The 25,369-nt window shown below is 34.3% G+C and overlaps 1 protein-coding gene across 1 annotated transcript; it reads left to right on the forward strand.

Moving 5' to 3' along the window:
* Window positions 1-206: 206 nt before the first annotated feature.
* Window positions 207-25,068, forward strand: LOC142343081 (uncharacterized). The gene is made up of 5 exons (XM_075394768.1): window positions 207-562; window positions 637-666; window positions 2,891-3,010; window positions 20,042-20,104; window positions 24,878-25,068. Exons 1-5 carry the CDS (start codon window positions 238-240, stop codon window positions 25,066-25,068), a joined length of 729 nt encoding a protein of 242 aa, XP_075250883.1. The 5' UTR covers window positions 207-237.
* The last annotated feature ends 301 nt before the right edge of the window (window positions 25,069-25,369 follow it).

Genomic DNA, 25,369 nt, shown 5'->3' on the forward strand with positions numbered 1-25,369 from the left:
CAAGATTGCCATGATGTTGTGATTTTGAACTCCAAATGGGGCAGCTGATATTTTTCAAGTGGAAAATTTAAAGTTTGGAGTCTCTTTTGAGATGGTTTGGAATCTTCATTTCAGAGGAAAGGAGCCAATATGTACTCATCCAAAATAGAGATAAAGGAGGCATATTGAAATCAAAAATTTCGAGCTCAAATCAAAGGCAAATTTTGTGATCATTAAAAAGCAGTGAATATCACAAGAATGAGTTATTCCATTAAATTCCTCATCAATTTTCTTGTTTCAATTTTATTTAGCTTGAATGCTACGTATCAGAAAACGATATTTTTGCAAACATTTAGCGACATTTCTATTACGAATGATAAGACTTTGCAGTTCCTAAAATTAACCGAAACGGATAGTATGATCACATGTTATTCGAAATGCGCAAGAATTTCTCAGCCATCTAGAACAGTAGCAAAATACGAGAAAAGTTCCTTCACGTGCTTTTGTTTTACATCAACCGAAAATTCGTTGAGAGATTTTGAACCGACTTTAAGAACGACCAGCGCAATATATATGTACGCAGGTAAAGTACTCATGATAAAAACTTTTTAATTATTTTTCCTTCGCGAGTTTGTGAACAATTGTATCTGTTTTCAGTATCGCTACATCCAACAGTGAAAATACCAGGTAATGAAATTTTATAAAACGTGTAAAACTTAGTAATACGGTTGAGATTTAGGGCAATTGCGGTAGTTAACCAAAAAATTGAAAAAACTTTGCAAGAAAAAGGACAATCAAACAAATATTCCTGCATGAACTTGAATACCACTATTACGATTCTTACAAGGTTGTGAATTGTGTTAGCATGTTTTTATTTACAGCTTTAATATTAAGGAAGAACTATGTTAAACGATTTTAACAACTTTGAAGATTTGGGTGCATATAATCGGGGTTCATTTGCAGTTAGCTTTCACAAAATTGAGCAATGCAGATTTAAACAACAAAGCTTCAAAGCTGTAACCTAAAAGGATATCAAGCAAGCCATGATAACAAGCAGGATAAAAATCCTATCCCAAAGATATATTGGTTCCACAGTTTTTTAGCAGAAAACGTATCAATTTCAATTATACCTAACTTTGAATGACCTTTCGAAAAACTCTTCTTTTTCAAATGACATGTTTTCTTAAAGAAAACGCGTCATTGAAGAAAAACAAAGCGTCATTTCAGAAGTATACGCTCAGTTCGTCATTAGCGAGAAGCTAATTACCTGAAAACTCCAAAAAAACTAGCGGATATCTGCAAAATATAGCAGAGAGATGATGTTTCCGAAAATTCTTCTGAAGCTAGAAACATGAAATCAAAGAGTCTATGATATCTAAAAATTTTTGTGACGTTGAAATTCCTTTTCTTTAACCAGGCGTCCGATTTAAAAACAGTTCTATGAAAGTAATAGGCAGTGTTAGATAGATCTACAGTTCCCCGATTTGAGTCGTTAAGCCAAAAAATTAGATGATACATCGTCGCTATGGCTTCGTGCCAAGTGACTAACTGCGAGCCTCTGTTTTCATAAAAGTTTCATATCCGCTTCTGGAAAAAGACGAATTCTCCTATTCTGAAACTGAAAGGTCCCTCTTAGATTCGTTTAAAAACATAAACAGTGAGCAACCTACAGTGATACGACTTTTTTAAATTTGAAATGCCCCCATTTGATTTATAATCTGAATCATTAATCATAACTCAGAGTACTTTGTGATTTGTTGATTGGAATTAAGTAAGTAGTTCCAGCGAACAAATTTATCATTCAGAAAAACTGAGTAACTATTCATTTGGTCTAATCAATCAAAGTTTAATGTGGTAATACGGTAGTATTCAGTATAGTGGATGTAAAATTACGAAAGCGAAACGCATGACTTAGTATCTGGACACCCTGTAAACCACTAGAAACGAACGGGGTGGTATAAATTTTTCAATGTCATTGATAGGAAAGCAGCCATTAAAATATGTGAAATAAATTTTCATCAGGTTTTAGCTAGTATTTATGCATTGTGGAGACCTTGAAACCAAAAAAAATGCTGATTATCTGGCTACATTTAAAAATTTTTGTACTGTGTTGTTTTTTCACAACGCCGGCTGGTTTTCCCTGCGTGGATAATAAAACCGAACATGCTGATGGGTTACAAAAGGGCATATTTAATCATCGAGCTTTTGCGGGTGTTCCACTTTATATAACATTGATTGTGTAACGAGGGTGGTGATCATTGACGTCAGAGTAACAAACTAGACAGTTTGCACCTGGGGAACAAATTTTACTGGTGTTGAACAAACTTTTGGCACTATATGCTTGGCCTACTGTTTGCGTATTGTTTTTTGTGACAACAGTTCAAAAAATGTGATATTGACTATATAATTTGTTGAGAACTCAACTGATTCTGAGATCTATCCAGTGATCCAGAATGCTAGATTTTCTAATATAGAGCACTAGCTTTTTAAACTTTTAAAATGCGCGTTTCAAGCAAAGTTACGTGACTCAATTCGAAATTCTAGCCGGCATATCGAAACGTTATGAGCAGTTCTCGATTAATACCATACTTTCTCGGTGACTTCAGCAGAGTCGCGTAATCAATTCCTACCAACAAATAGACATCATGAGTTAATTACATCAAATCTGCCGTTCGCAAATGCCTCTTCCAAGCCATTGCTAATGCATCTATTCTGTTTCGCGCTTCAGTGTTTTTTATACGTCTTTTTATACCCCCTATTTAGTTCAAAATTTATGTTTTATAGCACGTTAATATGTAAAACTAAACATGTTCTCCAGGGATGTGGGTGAAAATTATATGCCCACTAAGATGGGGGTGGGGGGGGGGGGTGGGGGAGGCAGATTAGATCCCAGGTCTTGTTTCCATTTTAGACCCCTGTGAATCTGAAAACACAAATCCGTGCGTGCACATGGCAGTTTGTTCATTCGACGGTAGACAGCCTTACTGCATGTGCCAGTCTCACCTGAATGGGCACGGCATCCTCTGCACCAGTAAGTATGGCAAAAAGATTGGATCTATTTGGTTTCGGCTCCAAGTGTTTTTATGGATCTCTTCCGTTTGTGCCCCCCCCCCCCGTACGTTATGCGTTATGAATCCCCAAGCTACAGAGCACGTGCCATAACCCAGTAAATCACTATGTAAAAATATGGCACGTGCGTCTGGGCGATGCAAATGATATGCACCCACTAAGCTGGTGGGAGGGGCACAAACGGAAAAGTTCCTTTTTTACCCCATCTCTTAAAAATTAAGCGTTGTTAAGTGACGTTAGTGTGTAAAAAATAACAAATATTTTTCGTTTGTACCACATCTATCGAGTGCGCTATGCACCCACCAATTGCAGAGCACGTGCCATTACATCGTGAGCATTTGTGCAAGATTATGGCACGAGTGCCTGGACGCGCTCTCTGATGGAGGGGGGGGGGGGGACGGAAAAGATCCAAAGGTGCACGTTGGAGGCGTAAAAGTTATGTGCCCACTCTACTGGGGGGGGGGGGTCGTTCAAGTTTTCTGCCATGCAGAATTTCTGCAAGTTTCCGTCTTCAGGCTTTTCAATTGCGAATAATATAAAAAAAGTCCATGAAGGTAGCATTTTATATCAAACTTACCTATCACTTACTCTTACCTGGGTGAACAACAGCCTCGTACCAACCGAGCGCTCATCACAATTTCTACTTTTTAATGCCTTTGTGAAAAGATTATTTGTTGCCCTAATAACAGGGTGTATATTCTGGCAGAATATTAATAAAATAGTTTTTTAATTTTTTTTCAAAAAACGTTTACTTGCTGGACATTTTACACAACCTGAATGGTTTATCCAATTGCATCACTCGACTTTTGGAATGAGATAATTGAATACCTAGCTTAGTTCAGCTAAGTATTCTATTTTTCAATGAAAAATATAACTTCAGTGCATCCCGACCCAATAGCGATAAAATGAAAATACTACATCAAAATATCAATTTTTTTAAACAAAAACGCAGTAAAGATCATAAATAAAATCAAATACAGAAAAATTTACAGATAGAGTGTTTATAAAATAGATATAAATTACAAAATTTTAAAGACTTGTCCAACTCTCCTCTGGGCTTACAGGGGGGATTTTCCTTGCTCCGAAAGTCGCCGTTTCTAAGTCTCTATGTTGTCTTAGCAGGCATTCATTGAGCTGCAGCAGTTGTTATTTCTTTTATCCCTCTTTCAAGAAACTTTGTTATAGATTCTGAATATAGCGGTTTCTGAATTGTCAGTTGGCTCTCAACAAGTGAAACGGGACTGATAGTACTTCTTTGTAAATCCCCAAATTTTTTGTCCAATAAGTCTTTGTTTTGGGATTGTAAGATTTTAGGATTTGAGCTTTTAGAGATTGGTATGATTTTGTAGTTTTTAATTCAGGTTCATATCACACTTTGTGCGGCCTTTGAAATTTTGGGTTTGACAATAACTCCTCTGTTTTTATCTATTTTTTCATTTTGTCCTTTATTGTTATGGGTTCAGGCAAAATTAATGCTTTTAGCAGTTGAATCAATGAGGGCCCTTTTTGTTGGTACTGTGATTGTTGGTCGTGTTGTTGTTCTATCTGTTTTTTTCGAGGTGTCAACAAATATTGTTCAATGATTTGTATGAGCAATTCCGGAGCCGTTTGGGGATCTGGTAGGTCTTCAAGGGCCGGAAGGAGGAAATCGTCGTCTGTGGCTGTAACCTAAAATGTCAATACAAATCATTTAAAAGTCTAATTAGGGAACTCTTTATTTACACTGGAGAGTTGGGAAAATCATCATTATTTGTTTGATCTTCTGTCTCTTGTCTTAATGCTTGTAGCTCATTTTGTATACAAGGATAGATAATTATAGTCTGCTCTTGTAAGTTATTCGCAGTACTAGTAAGTCAGGGCTTGTACTAGATGTTCGCAGTCGACCCCTACCTCTTCTGGACGAAATATCGAAGTCACTATAGATTGAAAAATTATTTTGAAAATAGCTTTTAGTAATACTTCCCCACATTTCACTGAGGTTCCTGTAATTTTATGTATTGGTAGCGCTCCGATGATGCATACGACAATGCCAATTAAAAATTTGACAAAAACGAATAAAGCAAATGTAATTCAGCATTGTTCTACGTAATAGTGTAAATTAAATGCAAAAAGTGTGACAAGATTAAAGAGTTTAAATATATTGTTTTTGTAGTATAGTAGTTACTATAACCCCTATGCTGACTTTTGTTATGTTGAATTTTAACTAATTCACAAGCAAATTGTTGCGCTGCGTTTTTGTATTCTGAATTTAGAGCTACATCATTCCAAAATGCAATCATGTCTTCTTTTACATGAAAAGAATCTTGCTGTCCATTTGGCAAAGTTAATGACACTAATTTGTGTTTTTGGTTGCTGGATGCAAAAAACGCTGGTACAGTGACCTGTATTATACTTGGAGTTAATTCGATCCGAGATTCATCATTTTCGATATCTAGTTGAAAGAGATTCGTTTGCTTGATGTTACAAGATTGTTGTTTAGCAGTACTAAAAGATCGTCTGCTAACTGGATCGATAAATAACAAGTATCCATTACGTGTAATGGGAACAAAATTTTAAACATTGATTGAGCCAAGCTACACTGCAATTAATCTCTAGCACCACAGATCTGCTATTAGTTAACAGAAAACAAGCCAGCTTAGGGTTAAGACGCGGATATGAAAGTTGTGTGTTCTTCATTGAACGTTCTAGTTTACAAATTTTGTGTAAAGTGTTTTTTTTCGGAAATGTGTTGTTTTTTTGAAATTAGTGAATGGATGGTAGTTAAAGTTAGAATTTATGTACCCCTCATAACATATCTATGTTCGGGAGATATTATGCAAACTTTTTCAATTGTTTGGAATTTTAGTAATTCTGTGTACAGTAGCTAGAAGTTCGAGTGCCTCTTCTGTATTTATATCAAATCCGCCCGTAAAGTAATTATATAGTGTGTCGTATGGAAATGGATAAACTATAGTATTACTATTGCATGGTGATTAGGGATTCCTGCAAACTTTAAACAGAAAGCTTATTCTTTTTCGGACACCTTAGAAATGTTTTTGTTATCTCCTTTTTTACCCTTCTGCCTTCAAATTGTACTGTAACAGAGAAAAAGCAATTATCATGTTTCTCCCAAGTATAATTAAGGGGGTTGGTTGAAATACTTTGACAATCGCATTCTGATAATCAGCAGGGGAAGATTATGTCAGTTATCTACTGAACATACCCGCAGGCCAACATGTAATGTTTTGTCCTGCATAAACGTTTCAAAAATATCGTGAAGAAACCAGACGGAATTGTCACATTCGGCCAGATTCGCGGCAATATTTCGATCGGAATATTTGATGCAATTGTTTTTACATTAAATTAAGTAAGAAATTGTTTTCCGTTAGTTTTTAATTTAAAAGGTAATCTAGCCTGCCTACACTGATCGGGGGTTAGATCTACGTCTGTGAGGATTGAACTACATTTTGCAACAATCCCACTAGCGTCGGATACGCCGCAAAAGCACCTTATGCTCGGTGGCTTTCTCTACACGTAGTAGCTTCTAGTTTGCCTCTGAAGAAACCTTTGAAAATTTGTCCTTCCTTTTTGGAAAATTTCAACTTCTTGCGGTTCGATTTTACAGGGAACAAAATTGTTTAGTGAACACATTTTGTTAGACTCCTGTTAGAATCCCACTAGCGTCGAAAACGCCGCAATACCAACTTATGCTCTGATGGACTGCTCGACAAGTAATAGCTCCAAGCTTGTGTCTGAAGAAACGGTTGAAAACTTGTCCCTCAATTTTTGGTAATTTCAACATCTTGCGTTTCGATTTTACAGGGAACAACATTGTTTAGTGAGCACATTTTTTAGAGTACATAAGCATACGATTTTAGTAAGCAAATTCTAAATATGTTGCTGTTTTTGAAAATAAAGAATAGTGAGCGGTTTTTAAATATGAGGCAATGTTCTGATCTAAAACATTTTGCTTTTCACAATTACCACGAGATATAGAAAACTAAATTTATGGCCACAAATAATTTTGTAATTGTATCTATATAATTGTTTCGATATAGTAAATACCGAAAATTAAGAATATTTATTACCTAATTCAAAGTCTTACTCGGATTTTTGGTTTTGAACATTTCTCCCTCATCGGGGAACAATGATTCTGTTTGATGCATTCATTTTAAAAACGGATTGTAGATTGAACTGGATTTTAATCAGCGTGTTGATGATTCAAAAGAATGAGTCGACTTCCTTTATTTCAGAGTTTTTAGAGAATTTTTTTAAAGTTTTCTCAACGCCAATTTGTCCATTCGCTTGAATGGGAGCATACAAGTCTCTGATTGGCTAATTTGTTTAACCGTAAACTGTCATTCGACATGGGGGATTATTAAATTTTGATTTACTTATTTAGGATAAAGCATCGAATGCGGATTGTTCTTTGCACAATAGGTTAAATACTGAGCTGTGATGGGGCAATAGAGGTTCTTTCGTTAGGATAGAGCGAATATTAAATATCATGGAAATATATTTCAATTTTCGTATCAATTGCGAATTTTTCTGAATACGAGGTAAGGCTGACTCTATTAATTATGCTTAATACTGTACTAAAATTGTTCGAGGGGACAAATTATTTTGCCTACGAACCTTTAAATTTGGAACTAGATGCCAGAGAGATGAGAAGGTTCTTTCCTGTGCAATATGTATTCACTCGAATTGTCCTCTCTGAAGAGGTGCTTTTTCGCCGCGTGTTTCACAGGAAAGTTGTATAAAAAAGAAAGTAGAAATCTATTGAGACATGCAAACTTAAGCCCTGGTAATGTGCAGTACCTAAAAATGTGGGTTGGGAGAGGATGTAATTTGTTTTAAGTACTAGAATACAAAAGGGTGAACTAAAAATGTTTTCCAGTAATTTTAATTCAAGCGTAAGCTATCAGAACTGAACACTGAGTGCCATGAAGCGCCGAAGAACTGCGTATATGAAATTTGACGGTTGTGGTGAACCCCTGAGACAGCAAGAGCTCCTCAACAATTATATGGTTTGGCTGCTGACCTGGGATGCGGGCTCCTTGACGCTATCAGGGGACTTCATAAAACTAATTAAAGTTGCTAGGAGTCGATTATGTATACAATTTTTGTAATTTTGACTTAGGGCGTTTATATTCTGTATGTTTTTTATAGTTCCGTGACATTTAACAAATTTATTATCAGAACTCTTTCTTTGGAACTATAAATTTGACAGAATTCCATTGCTATAGCGTTTAGGTTCAGTCCTTTTTATCTGCCGTCTGACATCAGAATTAGTTTGGTTGGATTTAGCTTTCGTTTCCACTGGGAGGAGAGTTGAACTGATGATAGTGCTAAAGGTAAGGGCATTGGATGTAGTAATTTGTGAACTATTTTGGGGGCTAAAAAATTTTCTGGTATTTGCCGTGCTTTCCTTGTCCCGTTTTTGTTTTAAATGGATTGTTAGGCACACTTTAATAATTACTCATCATGATCTTCTAGTAGAATTTTACAACCGACTTTGATTGGTTTACAAATATAACCTATTCTAATCCTATTCCGCTTTGTTTGTAATTTGCCGATAGCAAGAATATGTCTTGCCATTATCTTTTTGAAGTCATTCTCGCACTGTACTATAGTACTACACAATCGATTTTTAGTAGTTTATCTACGTTCTAGTTTTGCAGTTTTCACAACGAGTATGCAATGCAATGTCTTTACAATAGCCTGAAATACAATTCCTTCTATTATCACGTAGTAAGTCAAGCTTAGGAGAAACTGGAATTTGCGGTTTAATACCGACCTTTACCTCGTACGGAGTATATCTTGTACTGTAATTTAATGTGACTATATGTGCAAATGCAAATCTACTAGTATGACTTGCCCAGTTAGAACCAGTATCATTATTTTAACTTTGCAAATGAGTTCTGTTATGAACTTCAACTTGCCGTTTGTACAAGGTGAATGAGAAAATCTCGGGGTTAATGTAATTTTGAACACGTGTGTCCAATGCACAAAATCATTACTCAAAAAAATGAGGTACCTTTTTCATCTTTTATCTCTTATGGTATTGCAAATGGTGTAATGTAATCCTCTATCAGTTTAACAGTTTCTGATTCATCAAAAGTTCTTGACGGATGCACTTGTTTAAAAGTAGAGAAACTGTCTAAATTAACTAAGCAGATTTTTTTTGCGGTTACTACTAGGCCAAAATGGGCCTTTGTGGTCTAAGTGTATAGTTTGAAATGGAGTTGTTTCTAGTTCTCCCCACTCTTCTAAGGGTGCATTGTTTTGGTTGAGACTTTTATTTTATTCCTTCGGCAGACTAAATAGTCCTGTACAAGCATTGTTATCCTTTGGTACAATTCGGTCGAAAAAAAACTCTACTGATGTCTTTAGATTGGCATGTGTCTCCACGGTGTCCACTGAGCGGATTATTATACAATAACTCAAAACTTTTGATAAAGTTATAGTGGAACACAGATTTTTGTATCGTACAAACCGTTCTCGTCTGGTGTATTATAACATAGCAGGTCATATTGGTCTTCAAGTAGTAGAAGGTTAAAAATCTTTTTGTAGACACGTAGTCCTTTACAATGCTTAATTTTTTTGCAATGGGCGGTTCTCTACCTGCCTTTTGCCATTGGTGGATGATTTGTAAAACCATTTCAATTTTTTGTTCACAAAAAATTGTATCTCATCTAGGTGAGCTTTTTTATTAAAATCTGTTAGTTTGAGTAGTCAGTCTTATCAGGAATTTTTTACTCTCTTTTCTTGCAGAGTTGTCGTTTCTACAATTATTCGTTTGTATGTACGCTGATTGTAACCTTCGCTTGATCTAGCTGTTGTATTAGAGACATATCTGCTATACCTTTTTGTAGTTCTAACCGGTCGCCATAATGAACACAGTCGTTTGTTACATGTACCTCTTCGAGTTTGTCGTCATATGTGTTATCGTCAAGGCTTTCTGTAGATACAATTTTTATTGACATCTTTCGTATTTGATATAATTGTCGTCCATCTCGGAACAGGTCTACAATATTGTTTTTTTTTACTACATATCTGTTCTATGTCGTCACGTGCGTAGTTAATGTTAAAGTCTTGGTCTGTTATATAAAGTTTTTGTTCTCTCCGAGTATATGTGCAGCTACCAGGTAATATTATACCAGGTTTTAATATGTATTAGTATATTACCAGTCCCTAAGTTAGAGGAGTCGTCGTATATATGAAAAAAAATTAGGATTGGTGATAGCAACGGAAATTTCGTTCTTAGGCAATGTTTTATCGCGTTGTTAATAATAGGCTAAGGCATACATTCTGAATCAGCAAACGTTTGTTGATGATTAAATTTGTTGTTTGAATACTGGTTGAACCTATCATCGTAGGCTTGTGAATCATCATAGTTAGTACTATAGTTCTGTACTACTCTGTCTATTTTTTGTTCATTAGAAAAGTATTCTACCAAATGAATTATATGCTCTGCTTTTTTTCATTCTGTGGAGTCATGAACAAGTTCTTGCGTAGTATTAGTAATTAGTTGTGAAACAGTATAGGGTCCAGAGCGTAACACTGGCAGCTTTCTGGATTTCAATAAATGCTCAGCATGATTTTCTGGTAATATTTTGTAAACGTCTTTGATGTGTTTGGTCAATTTAAATCTATTGCTATGCTCGTGTGCTTTGTTTTTATTTTGTTGACAGCAATTATATGTTCCGCTTTATTTGTTTTTGAAGTCATTCTGGCACTGTAGTATAGTACTAGAGAACCGATTTTGTAGTAGCTTATCTACATTCTCCTTTTGCAGAGTTTTCACTGTGAGTATGCAATGGAGGGTCTTTAAAATAGTCTGGAATTAAATTTCTTCTATTATCACGTAATAAGTCAAGCTTATGAGAAATTGGAATTTGCGTTTTAATACTGAATACTTGGTACGTGGTATATCTTGTACGTGGTATATCTTGTACTCTAATTCATTATGAATATATGTGCAAAGGAAAATCTACTAGAAAGACTAGCCTATTTAAAACCAGTGTCACTAATTTCACATTGCAAATGAGTCCTGTTTTTTACTTGAACCTCGCTGTTTCTTCAAGGTGATTAAGAAGTTCGCGGTTTTTCCAAATTATATAATTCCAAATTCGTGTGTCCAATTCAAAAAATTGCTACTCAAAAATGCTGTACTATTTGTCATGTACAATTTGTTGCGGTATTCCGAATCGCGTAATGTATTTCTTAATTAATTTAACAATTTCTGGTGCATCAATATTTTTGATGAATACACTTGTATAAAAGTAGAGAAACTATTTACTATAACAAAGCAAATATTCTTTTGATTACGACAAGGTTTAAATAGGCCTTTGTGGTCTAAGTGTATAGTTTGAAATGGAGTTGTTTCTAGTTCTCCCCACTCTTTTAAGGGTGCATCGTTTAGGTCGTATTTTAATTCTTTCCTTTGACAGTCTTAACAGTCATATACACGCAGTAAAATCCACTGGTACTTTCTGGGCCAGCTGAAATTTGCATTGGTGTGGTTAGATGTGCCTGTGATTCCACGGTGTCCACTAAGGGAATTATTAGGTTCTAACTCAAATTATTTTTTAAATAGTGATTGTTATACACAGATTTTTGTATTGTTTAAAACGTTCTCGTCTGATTTATTAAAACATAGCAAGTCATTTTTGTCCTTGGCTAGTATAAAGATAAAAATGTGCTTTTTAAGCACGCAGGCCTTTAGAGTGGTTTATTCATTTTTACTCGGCAGATCTCAACGTGCCTTTAGCCATTGGAGAACGGTTTGTAAAACCGAATCAATTAATTGTTCCTGCAGAATTGTATCTGTGTCTAGTTGAATTTGTTAAGTAAACTCTGTTAATTACTCTAGCAAGTCCTTATATGATGATCCACCATCTCTCTATGTTGAATTGTCGTTTCTACAATGTCACATTTGTGTATACGTTGATTTTATAATTGATTCGCTTGTTCTAGCTCTTTTATTAGAGACATATCTACTATACCTTTTTGTGGTTCTAATCGGTTTTCATAGTTGAGACCTTGCATGTCTGTTGGATGTACCTGATCGAGTATTACTTCATATGTGTGATTTTCAAGTCTTTCTGTAGATACTTTTTCTAATGACATTTTTCGTATTTGATAAATCTGTCGTCCTTCTCGGAACGAGTCTGCAATATTGTATTTTGGACTACATGTCTGTTCTATATCGTCTCTTGCGTCGTCAATATTGAAATATTCGTCGGTTATATTTAGTGTTTTCTTCTGTCCGGATATATTGTAAGTACCAGGTAGTTAGTATTTTGGTGGTGCTATCTTTTCATCACAATGTGGTATTGAATCGTTTTGTGATCTGAAGTGTAGAAGCAGATATATTTTTGGACTGTTTTGTGTTCAATTTGGAACTTCATTGCTTATTCTTGTGGGTTTTGTCGACTGAGCAGGTCGGGTATCGCAAGATTTTTCCTCAGTGTATATTATCTATAGGTCACAAATTTTAATAAGTACGACTTGATACTTAAGAAATCAATGCAATAGTTGTCCGCGGCAAAACCAAATGAATTATATATGTCATTGATCAAAAATAGTTATATTGAGTAGGGGGAAACTAAAAAGTAGGGCACGAAAGTTTGTACTGCGGATTGTATTCCGCACAGTTCTCTATGCTGTGGGGATATTTTCTGTTATACTCTATCAAACACACAGGAGTTTGCAGAAACAATTCTTTTCCCTTCGGGGAACTGTTGTATTAATTCTTTACTATTCCCCCAATTAGAGGAGTCGGCGTTTATATGAAAAGATATTTTGAGTAAGTGATAGAGACGAAAACTTCGAGTGAAAGTCTTGCTTTTAATTTATGAAATACTTGCTGGTGGCTACCTAGCAATACAAAATTTGTAATTCTTAACGACATTGTAATAATGTTCTGCGTCAATATGATTGTTTCCTACATAACTTGCATAGAATCCCATGGCCCCTAATACGCTGATGACGTCGATTTTGAATTTTGCTGCTTTCAAATTTTGTATATCGGCAAGTCGTGAAATAATAGGGCTAAGTGTCCCTTTTGATATCACATATACGAGAAATTTCCTTTCTTGTGTGAAGAATTTTGCATTATCCGGCGCAGTTTTTTCAGTTTGATTTACGCGGTAACGCATGATATTCATCTATTACTGTGAGTATTTCTCGTTTATCTGGCGCTAGGGTTTCGTCAAAATAAACGACAGCATTCTTCTTAGTATAAGCGTTCACAATGAATAAAATTTACTAGAGAACGTCGGAACGGGTTTTGAACCGTAGACTGCGACTTGATATGTATATTGACATCCACGTACAATTAAACTAGTTAATTTCTAACTCTCTTCTGTTAGGTGTATTTGATGACAAGCAAATGATACGTCACTATTTGTAAAATACGCTCCGCTCACACCTGTCTTTTTAACGTTAGCAACTCGAGTGGCCAGCTAGAGTTACTTGTATCTGTGTTCGAGTTGAGATAGCGCGCAACAATTAAATGTTTTATAGAGTCGTTCTTAGGCAATATAATTATTTTAATTGCAATTAAACAACAGGTATTTAGAGCATTGCCATCTTTTAGCTCGCGTATTATTCCTGCTTGTTTTAATTCGTCCATTAAAGCTGCTAAGTTATAACGCAATTGTCGGGGTACGTGCTCGGACGTTTCTTATCGGATTCGCAATCTTTTTAGGGTAAAATGAAATTTTTGCTTTGTACGGCCGATGTCATATTTGTAATGGAAGTATACTAACTACAGTAGAACTTTGAATAGTACTCTCAATTAATCTTCCGTTAAGTCACTTTGCGTGAAATCAAACTTTTTAGGTACTCGATATAGTTTTTTTAGTACGCATTGCATCTTTTGGTCGGGTATCGTGTCTTTCTTGAACAACTTCATGAATGATGAAATGGTTGTGTTCAGTTGTCTTGAACTTGGGAAACTGTTTTTTTTTGGTTTTCACAGTGTCTTTGCATCATTTGAGAAGTCAGTTGCTATTTGAGCATCGATTTAACACTTGTTTACAATTTCATCACCTTGAATTCTTAATATCTTTTCGATGCTTTCATTTGTGTATCTAGAATACGGTTATTTTAGGAGTCACTCAAATAAACTTATAATTTGTTCCCGAGAAAGTAAAACATTATAAAAGATGCAGATATCTGGAAACAGCCCACTTTGTCTAATCCGCATGCAATTTTGTGACTTAGCTTTACATCTAATGTTCGGCATTAAAAATATATTGCAAAGTTTGAATAGTGCGCTTGTAATACTTTGAATTGACGATTGCTATTATATTTTTCTTTAGTTGTTAAACAAAAAAATTTTTGTCCGAGACTCGGAGCGAAGTATTGCAGCACATTTTGGTTCATAGTGTTTTCGTAACGTTCGTTCACTTTCACTTGCCCTCTATAATGTTCTCTCAAGTCGGGCAACGTTTACACAAATTGAGTGCAAAACATTTGCCCATGATGCAGTCTTTAGATATTGTGTGTACAATAGCCATACTACTTTTGAATTTTGAAAGTTCTTCGTGGTTAATATAATTTTACACGTATCGGTGTCTTTTTACTCACACTCTTGTACTGAACGAACAGTTACTTTTAGCATGAAGCACTTAACCACTTCGGCGTACTAATTTGGTATTGAATAAGCGAACTCAGTAAAATAACGCATATTAATTTTACGCGTATCATAAATTAAAATTATATCACAAACAACTATACTTTATTAAGTGTGAAAGGGTCGTTTTTGTTGTTTTCTATTATTATAGACAGTGTTTTCTCTTTTTGGTGAGCAGACTGCGTTAATAAGCATTAGTGCCGTTATAACTGTATTTTTGTGTGGGATAAAAAAATTTCTTTTGGGTAGCACAAGTCAGTTTTTGTTGTTTGTACAAATTGTTTGACTTTGCTTGAATGTAGAGTAGTTGGACATCTGCTTCGACATCTTAAACCTGTGGATACTGTTTTTCATTTTTCAGTGTTCCATAACTGATTACTCACGCGTGTTGTTTTAATTCTACAGCAGGAATGTCAAAATAGAGAGGTTTAAAGAAAATGTGACCGAATTCAACGCCAATCAGGTTAGACGTTCCTTCTTGTTTAACCCATACTTTAATGTTTGCTTCATACTTAACGTCAGTTTCAAAGTATGATAATAATTTAGTATGTCTTAAATACGAATTTGTGATCCGATATAGAATTTTGTGATATTTATTGCTGAGAAAATCGTCCTGATAAGGTTGAGTTCTTGCATTTCCAAAAACGTGGGTTAATTTATTATTGTATATATCGTCCAGCCTGGGTCGATCAGGTATTCAATTACTAGTACACAATTTTTATTTATGTCTCTGTTGGTGAATCAAAACATTTTCCCTATACTTTGGATTTCCTAGGTTCCGTAGGTTTTTGTGTAAACGCTAGATTTTAGATCACTATTTGTATAAATTTTTGGAAACTTTAGGTTTTTAAAGGGAAGAAATCTGTGATATCATCGGAGTAATTATTTTGGTCATACCATTCTGTTGGTTGGACTCGATTCTCTACCCAGTAAAGAGAGCGGAAGAGCGCAGTTGCTGATCATAATAACTACTGCCTGACGCCTGAAATCGGTTGGTTTTCATCTTGGTGGGATAGGAGAATTGAAAAGTTTGATTTTCACGTCCATAATATTTTCACGCATCAGTTTCATGCGGATCAAACTGGATATTTTGCTGGAATTTTTGTTCATTTGAATGGTTAATATTGCTTTTATAGTGTTCATTACCATACTTGCGATTGTCATATTCATATCCACTGTAGGCAGTAATCAGTCATATTTGTTTTTTGAAATACTGCTTACTTTTAGTTTGTTTCTTTTAGAAGGATATTTTTTCTGTTTTTCTTCCGTGAGTTCCTCATCAATCCTTTGTTAAAAAAAATTCAAAATGGAATGCCCGTGATTAAGGCAATAGTTAAATAAGCGTGTATTGTTTGGCCACCCTTTTACATTGGGGTCTTTAAAAGTCCTTGAGTAATTGGCGCTAACATTGGTAATTTTCATTCGACTAGCAAGCTCTTTGATTTGTGCTTCGAGGCTACTAAATTTATCGTTTAGTTGTTTTACTGTGCCGTCAGTGCTAACAGTAAATAATAAGTCTTTGTTTTTAAGTGGTTTCGTAATTCTTCCCATGATTTATCCAGATTATATATCCTGTAATTATGAGCTTTGCGTTTTAGAGATGGAAGCTGTAGTCCTCTTATCGCAACTATTGTACTTTTGTTTTTTTTGCTTTTGCTGTATTGTTCTGTTGGTGGCAAATTGTTCTGGACCTGTTTGCCTTTCGGGTAATTTTTCAGCCCATCCCCTATCAACAGCGTGTTTAATACGGTGGAAGTAGTTTTTTCAAATCAATTCCTCTTCTGGTCTAGTTGTACCTTCCACTTCTAGTCGATATTTGATTTGAACATGACTATCTGTGAATCGATATATGAAGTCTTTTTATTTTGGCCCAGACTCCTTGTGGGATCTAAAGTATCGAACCACTCTTAAACTGTTTCTGTTAGTAGCGATCCAGATGTCGCTTTGCGTCTACTTTGGTGATTTGCTAGTGCAATGTGGTCTGTAGGTAGCATTGTACCTAAGGAGAGAAGTATTTTTTTGCTCAACAGATATCCGGATTTGACTTGCAATTTGTTTTTGGGTTTTTTCCGTAGAAAGTGCCAAGTGGTTTAATAGTATGAGAGAGGGGGTATCAATTAATGTTCTTGTAACAGTAGCAGTGCTAGCTGTGCCAGATTTGGCGCTTACTGTTGTTTTACTGCTACTCAAGGAAGTTGCTATACTACCTGGCTTTCCTCCGGTGGACATTGTGTTGAGTTTGTTATGTTATTTTTTGCATTAGAAAGATAGAAGTGGTTTTGCGTGCCTCACTGGTTGGTCGAAATTATTCTAATGGCAGGGGGTGCGGAAAGTATATTAAAACCTTGACACGATTGTCGAACTTTTAGTAACTGATATCTTTCTAAGCCTTAAAAATCTCATAAGATTGTTTAATGATATGAATAACTAAATTTGGCTAAATGAAACAGTTAGGTACTTTATAAAAAATATGTAAAAATTATTCATCTAATTAGCAGTTAATATGTATTAGGTTGATTTTTAGATTGCCAACTGAAGGTTAGATTTGAGTCAAGTTTTCTCTAGAATGGGTAAATGGACACTTAGCTTAGTTCAGCTAAGTATTTTATTATTAAATCTAAAATATAACTTGTTCTCCAGTACACAGCGCAAAGGAGGTCAACAACTTTGATAATTCAAAGTTAAAATTCTCTAAATTTTAAGCGCATCAAAATTTCAGATATGGCGTAACGTTTCATAGGTGTTTGTATCGCTTGGCATTAAAACTATAATGAGTTCTTCAATCATTGGTTTTTTAGTATTTAAATTAAACAAGTTGAGTTTTTTTTGTAGTTTGCATCTTGAAAATTGATCTTATAATGACAGAAATGAAAAAACCAGTTTCGGAATTCGTAAGTTGTGTTCTTTTTCAGGAGCTCTTTCGATCAATAAAATAGGGTGTGTCAAATTTTCCTTAAAGTTTGTTAATGTTTGTTTTCGAGCAATTTTTTACTTCTAAAGTGGAATATGTCATTATCGTTAAGATTCATTTGCATCTTTTTTGAGGAACAACCCCCCATGTTAGTTTGATTCCTTTGTGAGAAATGCCAGTTTTCTACCGGTTTACGATGATGTGTCTTGCCCTGCAACTTTTCACAAAAATTTTTTTAATTCTTGAGCTTGACTGAGATATACAATAGTGATAAAGAGATACAATAGGGATAAAAGCTTGAAAACATAGAGAAGGAATCCGGATCATCACTTTGTAGGGTTATCTAACATTAAGTTTCAGATGAGCTCTGTTGAAATCTCGATGATACCAGAATTTTATTTGTGTCTCACTTTTATTTGATACCACACTTTTATTTTCACGCTGACAAGTTTCGCTTATTTGGAATTTGGTTTTCCAAACAACGTAGAGAGTTTCACCAAAAGCAAGAGTCTAATAGAAAATTTGCTTTTCTAATTTTTCATCGAATGTAGGAAGCTGGTATTGGCAATCATTGACAATCCAAATCATGCATGCCCTAAAAATGCTGCTTTTTTAGACTTAAGAAGAAAAAATATAAAACAGATTTTTGAATCTGAGAACATAAGACAAAATTTTAAAAAATGAAGTCTGTTTGTATATAAAATGAGGTGTTTAAGCATTCAGGAATAATCTTGGCGGATAAGTTTTTTCCATAGCATAGCTTATCACTCTAAATTTATCTAATATTACATTTTAGATGGGTTCTGTCGAAATCTCTACGAGTTTTCTTTCAAATCACCCAAGATGCAGTCAAATAAAACGAATAGATTTTTTGTTATTGGAATGACAAAATATTTTTTGTGTAGAATTTTGCCGTACATCATTGAAATTTTTTGGGAACAACTTTAACAAAAAAAATTTTTGTTTTAGTTTTAGTCCATTTTTGATATATGGCATCCGAATTGTAGAGCAAAAAGGAAATATTTGCGTAGCCAGCTCATAGAACTTAGTTTTATGAGGAAAATTGTCTAATATTTTGGAAATATAAATTGCAAAAAACCGATTCTTAAATATTGAAAGAAAACATGCTAAAGAGAGAAGAAACATCAAACAGAGTATTATTAAAATTAATGATTTTTGATCAAAAAGAAGTTCCATGGAGTTAATAATAAACTAAATCAAAGAACATTCTAAAAACGCCTTTTAATATTTTTATGTCAAATATCGTCAAATATTTATTTTGCAAATAAACAACTCGCAAAAACAAACCGAGGTGCGCAATTTGAGAAACAAACATTTGAAACTTTTGTATGACACTTTATGGATTACGTTGATTAGTAAATTATAACCAAAAATTATAACAGAAATTTTTCAAATCATTGATTTTTTGCGGAATATGCGTGTAACAATTTAACAACAATATGAAATCAAAAAAATGTTTAAAAATTCCCTCTAATTTCTTTGCTTCAGAAATTAACTTATAATGATTTTAATTTCTTATTCGATAAGAATTTAATCTTTAAAGATATATAAGGAACAAATAGAATGAAAAAATTCTTTTTATGACTGTTTTAATTCTTTCAGTTTAAATTCAAGGTTGTTTTCATTTCAAGATTTTCAGTGAAGTTACAAAAATGGCAGATCTGGTAAACATTCTTCTCTCTAAGTTATAGGTACAAATAGTTTTTAAAAACTCTGTGTTATTTCGACTCAATTTTGGCTTATTTAGAAACTGGTTTAAATTACAGCGTAAGATAATTCACTAAAAAGGAGTCTGATAGAATTTTTGCTGTTCAAAATTTGCATCAAAAAAGTGTCCCCTCAGTAAATTGCTCTACATAAGATAAACGGGTGAAACCTTTTTTTCTGATGTAAAGTAAAATTTCTTAGTTAAACTTCCGATTGCATGTTAGAACACTCTATGATACGCTGAGGTTCGAACGATTCGTCTTGTTAAACTTAACGGGAGATTCCGTTTGTCTGAAGCGAATCTTAAACAAGCTCCAAAATCTCAACAAGTTTTATTGTCTCTATAGCGAGCTTTCGACGGTAGAGAGTAAAAGCAAAAACGGATCGAAATCGAAACGTTTATTGATCTGAAGAGCTGGATCGTGCAGACAGATGTTCAACTCGAGTTCTGAAATCTGGAATACTTAATGTATTTTAACGTCAATAATGTTGGTACCGATTTTTTTGAGTAAATTCACCCACTTTTATAGCCGGTTTCCACTTATGTGTCTAAATACATTTTAGAAGTGGAATGCACTCACCTATAACCAATTCATATAGTTTGTAATTTGAGGACATTTTGTTTGTAAGTATGGCTATTTCGGTACCGGTAGAAGCTTAAAATTGTATTTAAGTATGGAATTGATTGAAGGCAAACCTTTGAGAATTATGCTTTGTATTTGTTGTTTTAGGTTTTAAGAATATCGAAGAACTGTCTGCGGAGAATATACAACTGACAAACACAAGAGCTATCAGTAAGCACGATTCAAATTTCAAAGATCAAACGATAAATAATTCAATCATAGTAGTAAGACTATCCGACGACAACCTGTACTTCTGGCAAAAAATAATCAATCATTTTGTGTACACACCATCAGAACCCTGAAGTATTTATACTTAAATGCTGAGTAGTATAGGTTTCGTGGCTCGCACCGGGCGGCTAAAAACGTAGCATCAGTTTCTTAGGGAGACAAAATTCAGTTTTGTCGTGACAGTATCCAAAATTCAAGTCAGATTTGAAAAACTTGTGAACGGAGGAACCGTATGCTCAATAGTGTTTGTTTTTTGTTGAGTCAAATTTGGTCGATTGATATATTCAAGGTAAAGAGTTTTGAGCAGTATCATTCAAAAACCTATTAGGCAGAGAATAATTATTCATGTTGGTTTTCTCGAACTTTGGTTTTTTTCATGGAGTTGCAGAGCTTTACATTTTTCTGAACTCCGACTGATTTTCACTACGGTTCACTAGTCTAAGCTTCGACTATGAAAAGACCGTGTTGGAAGAAAAACTATATGAATGCTATATGCTGGACCCTAAAAAAGCTATAAAAATAATATTGCTCACTTTATTAATCACCTGTATTTTTGTTTCTAGACATTTGTTTGACCGAAAATAGATCTAAATTTCGTTCGATCCTAATTTTTGTCATTCTGGAAATTTTTTCGACCAAAAAATAAACGTTAGATTTTTGTTCCACGCAATTTTTGTCACTCTGGACATTTGCTTGATGCAAAAAAATACGCTGGAATTTTGCTCGGCTCAAATTTTAACACTCTGGACATTCGCTCTACAACATAATTTACACTGGATTATTGTCACTCCAGACAATTAATTGAGCCAAAAAAATAAGCCAGTTTTCTGCTCGACTAGACTTTTTCTCGATCAAAATTATTGAGCAGTAAAAATTGCTTCGAGCAAAAGTCGAATCATAAATTTAAAAATGAATATCTTTTTTGGATAGATTTTGACAAGGTCAAATCTAAAGACAAATCATGAGTCGAACAAAGGTCTTTTCATAGTCTGCATCTTTCTCTCAAAAGTTTTCCATTGCACTTTATAGCTTAAAAAGCAATCAGCTTTTATGGTCCTACATATTTTGTGACTCTGGAGAAGAATTATTTTTGTCAAAAATCTGCGTTTTTTGCACAATGCAGGCGATAAAAATCTGAAACGCAACATGTTCATCTGCTAGTGGGATGAACGTCATTAAAATCAAGCTACCTCGTTTCATTCAATCAAGTAATGTGGAAATATAGTCCAGCTGTAATAATTTCGTTATCTTGAAAATTACAAAAAGTCGTAGGACCTTCAGCAGTTTTTCCAACTATATTTTAAATTTGAATGCAGTGGTGCGATGCTGTTTAGTCTTGCTCCCTAGCTGCTTCAGTATGTGCAGCTGCAAACAAAACAATAGTGTTTTTTTCCAATTTTGTTCGTCCCATGAAAAGACGTTTAATAAACCCTAACTAAGTAGGTGGACTGTGTAATTTTGGTCAATGTTTACTCCTTTCTAGACTATTTGGAACTTTCCATAAATGTAGGGCTGGACTAAGCTTGTAAGACTGATTTCTTTTTTCAAACGTTTTACTTATTTTTTAAATTATGCTATAAAAAACTGAAATGTGAAGTTAAAACGATCTAGTTGTTTTTTAAATAACAAGGAAACTCTGAATCGATTGATTTAAAGTTTTTGCAAAACTTTAGCTCATACCTCATTAATTTAATTTTTTAACGGACAAGTGGCAGAAACAATTTTTTTTTGGGTACAACTGCTTTCGATTTTCGAGAAGGTTGCTCTGAAAAAAGACTCAGATTGTCAATAAGAAACTTCATCGCTGGTACAATTTTAATCCTTTTCTTCCTTGTTTAGTGAACGATGGAACAAATAGTTTAGAATTTGCTAACAGCTAGGAAACAAAATGGAAGCTGATTTCCATCTGATTGCAGTTTTCTGCTTCCAAAATTTTTAGGTTGTTTTGAATGCTGCATTTTTTAAAATGTTCTGATTCATCTAATTCATTGAAAAGCTAAAATTTAGTGGTGACTTTAATCTTAAAACCCTTTTGAAGTGAAGCAAGTGAAATTTGTTTTATAGACTTTTTTTGGGGATTTCAGAGATCTTTAACATGCGGCAATTTGTTTATGTTCTTGCTATTGTTCTTCTTCATTTGCTTGCGATTGCTAAATTATCAAAAAATTTGACATAATGGGGCTTAGATGCTGATTTTGGGATCCCTCATTGGTCAGCTAATGAATTTATGACTATGCAACCTTGTTTTCTTAAAACGATTTCGAGTTTTAGTGCTTAGCGCGTGGTTTTTTTTGTGTTTTTGTTGTTAATCACATTAGCAAATTTTTCGTGTCTGAGGTCTATGGGAATCGACTATACCTTTCCAGCAATTGGTTGTTGTTTTTTATTGCTTATAATCTTTGTATTCAAAACAATTTGAGGTTTGCTTTCAATTGCTTTATTTTTTGTTGTCTGTTTTTTAGTCTCATTAGTGACAAGTCGTAATAACATGTAAGGGAAATATACAACTACCTATACAATTTCTTCAATTTTTAGAGACAGTTTCACAAAAACTGATCCAAATGCATTCTTTCTAAATTGTTTGCAGTAGTTTTTCAAGTATTTTTTGTGTTTTTTGTTGACTTGTAATTTACTCTCATTGGTGGCAGTGGATCTTTTGAGTCGTGAACAAATTTTTTCAATGGTTTTGACTGAACTATGGTTTCTGAAAACTTTCAAAGACAAGGTTTTTTAGTTTTTTAAACTCTGAATATCATCATGAGTCACAAGTTCAATCGATTTTTATTGAAGTTTAACCAAACGATATTAAAATTTTAGGTTATAAGCTAAGTGTTTAAGAACTGTATCATAAAGTCTTTTTTAAAAGAAACGAATGAAAACTTGAGTTATGCCGTATCACTTTTACTTTTTTGGATAAATAACTTTGTCTTAATAATGGCCCCATAGGCTCTTATGATCAAAGCATAAGTGAAAAAATAGTGGTTTTAGCTTTCACCGATTTGTTATCAATTAATGTTAAATTTTCAGTGAACTGTGGTGTTTTTTCTTTCTGTTTTCTTTATTTAATTTTTTTAATCGCGTATGTATATTGATAAGCCTTGGTCATTGCTAACACTTGTTGTTATCATGCAATTTTTGTCCGGTCAATATTTTTATCCTTTTTTGTGTTTCGTTTCAAAAATTACCCTGTTTTTTCCCATTTTTCTTAGATCATGTTGCAAACACATATCATAACGTGCCAAAAAATCAACGAACGACAGTTTTATGCAAACTTACCGACCCATTGATTGAGTTTGTCTGAGTAAGGTCAGTCGTTAATGCATTTTATAGGGGATTTTGAAGTCACTTGATTAATAATCTTTTTTGAGCTTTAATTGCATCTCTGTCTCAGTAAAAGCGGTTCTGCGTCTACGCATTTAATCTAAATTAGAAATTTTGTGTTTTTTTGAAAGCAATTAAAGCTCGCCGATGCTAGATATTTTTAAGGTAGTGTTACTTTAAAGACTTGCTGATCATGTGGTGTTTGAACTTCAATGTTTGATGTTTTCTGCTTCAGAATAGCATTTGCTTCACTTCATCTTTTTTCAACCATATATTATGTCTAATGTTTTAACCAGTCTGGTGAAAATTAATTTCTTCGCTGCTGCACATTTTAGTCTGTAGTTTTGAATCCATCAAGTGTCACTGAGAATGCGTATTATATGAGAGTTTTTTTTAATATTTTTAATTCATTTAGTTGATAATTAGGCCAAGAATAATGATTAGTAATGTCGAAATATTATATGCGAACGCATATTACAAAGTCTCCTTTTTCAAATTCACCTCAAAGTTAGTTCTATAGCTTGGAGAAGAATATGAAATGTGAAATAATAGAGAACGTGAAGAAACAATGATTGAAATTACGCAAGGACGGAAAACTGAAGTGTTGTAAACACCGTTTTCTTTTGTTCTTTTGCCCAAAATGTCAAAATTTTGCAATGATTTTAGCAAGAATCAGAAATTGTCATGAAAAGTTAGCTTAACAAGATTTTATTGCTAAACAACATCTCTCTTTTTTCGCCATCAACGTCGAGATGTTGCATGTCGTAACGCTCAGAGAACATCAGTACTGAATCAAAACAATTTCAGAAAAATCTTGATTTCCTGTTCTGATTTGGGACGATTTCAAAACAGTTTCTGTATTGATTCTCAAACCTCTATGAATCAGAGAAAAATTGAGAACGGGTTTTCGCATATTTTTTATTGAAAAGCAGGAGGGAAAAACCATACAGATAATACTGGAAAATCTCAAAGGTTAGATTTTAGCTTGGCTTGAGAAATTTTTCCGTCAAAATTTTACCTGTTTCTGATAATATTCGTCAATTTCTACAGGTATTGTATGACTTTGTATTCATTAAAGAGTTGAGCGCAAAAACATTGGTATAGCACCCATTGGCTCACGAGCTTAGTTATGAATTACCCTTAGTTCAGAGAAAAATCAGACTCTGATTTAGAGCCTGATTTCAATTCTGAACCAGAGAAAAATCCGAGTCCAAATGAAGTTCTGATTCAGAACCTGATTGAGAGTGTTAATCAGAGAAATTAAGAGCAAAATGAGACCTGAATCAGAGTCTGAATCAGTACTGATAACGTTCTGAATCTCATTCTGATTCAGCACTGAATTTGCCTAATTGTTAGGTACAGGTACATGCTATACTATTTCTATTGTGATTGCAGGTGGGCAAGTAGCATATCTGATGGACAAAAATACGCACGATTCATCATCTATGTTTGACGAAATTCACTGTGTGGAAATGAAGCCTTTAAATACAACAGAGGGATCATGGACTATCAAGGTCGACTTATTTGAGAGACATTTTGTGAAAGCAGTTGGATTCTACAACCGAAAAGATTCATTAGCAGGCTAGTTTTCAAGATACTTGTGACAAAAAAGGCGTCGCCGAATTGTGCGACAGAGGGTTCAGCTGACATTCAAAAATTGAGAATTTAAGCCGACAACCCGACGCCACACCAACTGTAGTATCTGGACCAAAAATAGTGATACTTTGACCCATCCGATTTCTCCATCTATCATATTCAAGCTGTCGGATAAACCCCTCAATATTCCTAGAACCCAGCACACAATTTGCTCAACTTGTCACATTTAACCTAAATTTCCCCACCAAAAAGGAGGCTCAAATTTTCATGAAGTCTATTGCCGGTTTAAAA

This window comes from Convolutriloba macropyga, chromosome 7, assembly GCF_964194025.1.
Source record: "Convolutriloba macropyga chromosome 7, txConMacr16.3, whole genome shotgun sequence".
Lineage (NCBI taxonomy): Eukaryota > Metazoa > Xenacoelomorpha > Acoela > Convolutidae > Convolutriloba > Convolutriloba macropyga.